Source organism: Rhipicephalus sanguineus, chromosome 5 (assembly GCF_013339695.2).
Source record: "Rhipicephalus sanguineus isolate Rsan-2018 chromosome 5, BIME_Rsan_1.4, whole genome shotgun sequence".
In the NCBI taxonomy this organism is placed as follows: Eukaryota; Metazoa; Arthropoda; class Arachnida; order Ixodida; family Ixodidae; genus Rhipicephalus; species Rhipicephalus sanguineus.
Window position 1 is genome coordinate 126,680,992 of NC_051180.1, and position 6,000 is coordinate 126,686,991.

A 6,000-nucleotide genomic window follows, 5' to 3' on the forward strand; every position below is an offset into this window, starting at 1 on the left:
GGATTTTGACACAAAGGCACATAATAATAAGAAAAGTACTTTATTAATATGGTGGCTTACTTGCGTGCCCTACTTTGGAACAAAATAGTCCTGGATTTTCTTCTGTGTCAACGACTTCGCTGCCTGCGACAGCACACACGTCTCCACGTTGTCCAACAAGTCGGAGCAGCTGAGGCTGCAACCTTCCACATTCACGCAATAGCGCCGGACCAACGCAAGTGCACTAATCACTTCGGAGGATGTAGGCAATGGGCCATCGTCAATTTCCTTATCGCTGTCGCTTTGGCTCGTGGTCGGCACGACGTCTGCAACGTAGTCCTCATCTTGTAGCTCACCCATGATGGCGACATCATCGTCCGCACTGACGAACTCGTCGAATGTCGATCAGTCGATAGCTCCCGGGAACTCTGCCAGCTCGCTCCAAACTTCGGCGGAAACACCTGCGGTGTTTTCAGTGCTGTCATCGGAATTTGGGGTGTCATCACCAGGCATGCGGAAGCCGGCACGCCTAAAGCAGTTCTGGATCGTCTCCTTCGTGACATCTGCCCACGATCTACTCAACATAGAAAGAGCTCCGAGCAAGTCGATCTTAAGCTCCCTGCCGACACGAAGGTTCACAGAGCACCAACAGGCAACACCACCAGCACAGACCACGCTGAATGAGGACTCGAGGAAAACAGGCAGCAGCAGGCACACAAGCATAAAGAAAGAAAAAATGGCGCTCACTTCTACCGCCTCTGTACCTCGGAGAAAGCACGACGGCCTCTGATTGGCTGTAAGCGCTGCGAGCGGGCCAGGATCATTTCTTGCAGGGGGGTGTTCGCCCGTGCACAACCGGGTCTAAACCACTTTTTCTGGGGTGGCGCCGGCAGTTTTCCCCGCCACCGCGAGGGAAAGCCAACTTGCTGGGGCACTTTTGAGGCACATGGAGTTTGATATATCGGTTGTCGTTGCTATTTTCGTTCGATGTAACAGTAACTTTTGCTATATATTCTCAATGTAAATTTACCGTGTTTAGAAATTGTTCGATATACGGGATAATTTGAATTAAACGGGTTCGATATAGTCGGGCTCGACTGTACTCTATTGTCATCAGTTTTACCACCATAGCTTCATTATATGAAGGGAGAATGAAGGCCATGTTTTTCAATTTTGAATTTTGTTCCAATATCCCAGTGTCTGAACGTCACTGTGACGTCACAAATTTCTTTCTCTCTTTTTCTATATTCTGGCCGCATTGGCTCAAAAAAACTTCCTGAAACTCGCCGTGTTAAATCTTCAGCTCCTTTAAAGCGCACCGTAATGTATTTCTACTGATGAAGAATTATGCAGGCACTAGCACACATTGTGTGTGCTGTCGTGCTGCTTGTCTTGCCACTGCTCACCTTCTTTTCCCTCCACAGGCCCCACACGATGCACACGAGCAACACGCTGCGGCCCTCGCTGCAGACCCTCGGCGCTGGTGGTGGCGGTGGCGGCAGCTGTCTGGAGGCCAGCTCCCCTTACACCAAGCACTTTGTGCACTCCAAGTCGTCCCAGTACCGGCGCATGAAGACCGAGTGGCGCAACAATGTGTACCTGGCACGCTCGGGCATCCAGGGCCTGGGCCTGTACGCTGCCCGCGATATCGAATGCCATACCATGATCATCGAGTACATCGGCCAGCTCATCCGTAACGAGATTGCCGAGCGCAACGAAGCCATCTACGAGGCACAGGTTGGCACTGCCACTTTCTTTTAAGCGCGTAGCACTTTAGGGGCCCGGCTTGTCGTCAGTGGTCAGTACAGGCCCAAAACAAGGCTAAAAATGCTCAGGACCAGTTCAAAATAAGCCAACAAGGTCTAAAATAATACTATAAACTTCAGAAGTAACCAAGAAATAATCGTAATAATTTACCTAATATCACAAAAAGACGCTTCTGAAACATATAGCTGATGTTGAAGCGCACGATTGCCAAGGGAATTGCTGGGTTGCCCGTACTACGCACCTCTTCAGGTTTCACAGTTGTGAAGCTGCATGAAGTGCAGGATTTAGAACTGCACCAAGATTTACACAGGAATGATATCAACGCAGGATTTAGTGCGGGATTTAGAACAACAACAGGGCTTACACAGAAAAGCACTAGAGTGGGATTTAGCGCGGGATGTGGAACTACTTAATTAAGAACTACATTAGTGCTACACTAATCGCAGAATTAGCACTGGATTAGAGCATAATTAGCGCTGCATTAAGCACTGGATTTCGAGTGTTCTTGCTGTTTTGTCTCTAGTGTGAAAACTGGTTGACAGCTCGATCAATGGATCGAGACTGAACAAGGATGGTGTGGGTGTTTTTAGCATGGGTTAGCCCGCATTTGCAATCATTTATCCTCTTGGTGTTGAAGGTTTTGCTAGCACTGGAAACATTAAAGGTCTGCAAGGCAACATTAGTGTAACATTGAGCAAAAGCGTAGGAGAAATGTTCCGTGGCACCTAATGCACTAGTGTGCAACAATTAGTGGTGGACCTGTGTGGACGCACATTCAAGTGTGGAGCCTATATACAGTAGAACCCCGCTGATACGTTTTTGAAGGGACCATAGAAAATAAACGTAAGAGACGGGAAACGCAAGAGCCGAAAAAAAGGAAAAACGACAAAATATTTAGTGGTACAGAATTTTATTTCAATGCTTACGAGCAGCACGAAAATTGGCGCGCTCAGCCGCGATCTAGTCGACGGATAGAAATGTGGAGCTGGGGATGGCCTCATCCACAGAAATGTAATCAACGTATGTGATTTTTTTAACACCAACAGCTGTAGGCATCACAACCAGTGCCGCGAGTCCGACCGCGAACCGCACGCACGACCATGCGAGCTCCAACCAGTTCGAAACTCCTCCCGTCCTCCAACAAATAACGATGATGATGAGTCTACGCCAACGCGATGGCAGAAGTGAATGCCAATCTCGAAGGCCTTGCTTTTACAAGCAATTACGTCATAGATGCCATGTTTGTGCAATACAAATCTCAAAGGCTATGCTTTTGTCAATAGTAAATGCCAGTCTCGAAGGCCTTGCTTTCGCGAGCAATTACGTCATAGACGCCATCTTTGCAATACGAATCTCGAAGGTGATGCTTTTGTTTGCATCAATTGAAAAGATACTGTTGCTTGCGCCTCTAATGCGCCTAATGTTACGGTCAAATCAGCAAAAGCTGCGTGAAAATGCACCATGGCCGCTTTCTTCGGTAGTCACTCGGTCGGCTCCGAGTGCACTTCGCGACGTATAATACGGGAACGGTCCGACAGTTACGACGTAACAGCGGGGTTCCCAATACATTGTATCCTATGGGAGCTATGCCGGGACCGGTGGAAAACGACGTAACAGCCGGGTAAACGCAGCAGTGAGGAACGTAACAGCGGGGTTTTACTGTACTGTGCTTTAGATTTTGGCTGGTGTCATTCATTGCACGATGCATAATTCTTTTGAATTGTAGCCACGGAATAACTTTTCAACGTGTGTTGCAGTATAGTACTGCATGAGGTATATTACTACAACGGCCAGGCAACAAGCAAAAGTCTGTAAATTGCTGGTCTTCTGCAGTGAGAGCATAGTCTAATTCAGTGATTCTCAGCCATGGATGTTTCAAGGGCCTCTTGTGGACTGGTGGAAGTGATAAGGGACCCCTTGCAGTGAGAGAAGAAAGGGGGGGGGGGGTTATAAATTAACACAACATGCAGCATGAAATAGGTGCCTTTTGTTTGAAAGATGTAAGCCTGGAAAAAGCATGCTCGCGTGCATATGTCGTAGAACGCTGCAACAAAAGCTTCACAACCATCTCATGGATAAGGGGAAACATAAGTCAGCTCCGCCGCAATGCAAAGGTGTTATGCGGTGAAAGATACTAAAAAATCAGAAGGGGCCGTCAAAGGGACATAGTGTGCCTCCAAAAAACTCACTTTTTTTTTTCCGGGGATGGGTTTCGCAGACCTCCAAAAATGGCTTCGCAGACCCCCATTTGAGAACCACTGGTCTAATTACTAGTGAACGTTTAGTAGGTTGTCGGTATAACATATTATTAGTCAGTATGATGAAGTGAATCATAACTCTTCATGCAGTGTAACTCTTTCTTGCCAAAATGAAGCATGAGGGCTTATAAGGAATGTCACATATGTATGACGAAGGTATTTTTAGGTTGAAAGAGATGGTGTTTATCCGGAAGAGACTGTTTGTGTATGAGAGCCTCTTCGGACGTTTCTCTAATGGCATGCCTTGTCCCTGCCTTTTGCTGCAGAATCGTGGTGTGTACATGTTCCGGCTGGATGAAAATCGTGTGATTGACGCAACCTTGTCTGGTGGCCTGGCACGCTACATAAACCACTCGTGCAGTCCTAACTGTGTGGCTGAGCTCGTGCAGATCGACCGTGAGAACAAAATCCTCATCATTGCCAATCGCCGCATCACGCGGGGTGAAGAGGTGGGCAATATTCTGTCATCTTTGTGTGGAGCATCTTTTTTTTGAGCCCCTTCATCATTTCATTTTCTTTCTCTTCTGTAAGTTGTCACGTGTGATATAGTAGACTATCGGAAACGGAAACGCACTTATTGGTAGTGTACAGTATGGTCTTCTGTTAAAGGGAACATGTACATAAAATGGCAGTAAACCTAGTACTAGGCCCTATTTAGTTCTGTAAGGTCCTACCACCTTGAAGGCTGACTCAAATTACATAATGAAAAAGTTAATTAAGCATGCACACTGTAAAGGTAATTGTCCTTGCTGATGTAATTGCGTGCTACTGCAAATAAATGCTCTAACAGTAAATAGTGCTAGTAAGTTATAATTATGTTCTTGGGGGGGGGGGGGGGGGGGTGTCACTATTCTTATTCCTGCTTTTATTGAACTGTATTGCACAAATTATCATATTACATATTGTAACGCGAGTTTCTTTTATTTTCTTAGTTTTTGTTGCTTAGTGTCAACCTTCACTTTAGTATCAAATGAAGGAAAGAAGGTGACTTTTAAGGGCTCGTTTTTCTTTGTTAGACACAATATTAATGAGAACTAACAGACAATAATGCCATTGAAAGTATAGGGGGTGTTATGTGTAGTAATTAGAATATAAATGTGGAGAAAGTAAAGTCTATTGTCTGTTAGTGCTCATTAACTCTAATATCAAAAATACACAATGCACCTAATTTGAGCGTAAATGTAGAGCTTCAGTAGTTAGCTATGTATGCTGTCAACAAATGCATGAACATCCAAATCCAAACTGCCTGTGTGGTTTAACACAAAACTAGAATGACATATTTTGTGCAAAGAAAGGCAGCAATACTATTTACTACATTTCCTGTGGATCCATTGAGGAACATGATTGCATTTTTTTTTTTTTTTTCATTTACAGCTTACCTACGATTACAAGTTTGACTACGAAGACGACGGGCACAAGATCCCTTGCCTCTGCAGTGCTTCGAACTGTCGCAAATGGATGAACTAATTGCGAAGACTTTGTGGATAGGGTGTTTTTCACTCGTGATTTCACATCCACAGACTGTTTTTACTTGCAGTGTAAACCTCCTCTTGTTTGTTAGTCTGTGCATGGCAGTTCATCGCCATTGCTGTGGGCATTGGACATTTGTATATGTTGTTTATCTTTTTGTGTACAGTCTTCTTTTTTGTTATTGTTATCTGCCGCTTAGGCTGCCTTTCTGTTATTTACACTTAAGTTGACGCTACTATGATGCATGTATGCCTTCAAAATCGTTAATAGACATCTCTTTATTTTTTTTTCTCTCTCTCTCTCTCCATTTTACTTTTTTTTTTTCTAGCATCCATGTAAATTTTATAAATAGCAACCCGCACCCATCTTACTAAATCACAGTGCTCCCATTGACAGTGTAAAAGTGTACAACATTACTCTGTGTGTTGTTGTATTTTGCGCCTCCTTGACATGAATTGTGTACTATAAAGACCTGTCAAGGAATATGTAGTGCAATATATGTTTATAAAATGAATTCTTGGATGTA

At 44.6% G+C, this 6,000-nt stretch overlaps 1 protein-coding gene across 3 annotated transcripts in view; it reads left to right on the forward strand.

Moving 5' to 3' along the window:
• Positions 1 to 6,000, forward strand: part of LOC119394232 (histone-lysine N-methyltransferase 2D) — a 128,120-nt gene extending 122,120 nt beyond the window's left edge. For all 3 annotated transcript variants that reach the window (XM_049415716.1, XM_049415717.1, XM_037661519.2), the window contains 3 exons: positions 1,404 to 1,716; positions 4,271 to 4,453; positions 5,379 to 6,000. In XM_049415716.1, the coding sequence (XP_049271673.1) occupies positions 1,404 to 1,716; positions 4,271 to 4,453; positions 5,379 to 5,471 (589 nt within the window). In that variant the 3' untranslated portion in view covers positions 5,472 to 6,000. The remainder of the gene's footprint in view (positions 1 to 1,403; positions 1,717 to 4,270; positions 4,454 to 5,378) is intronic.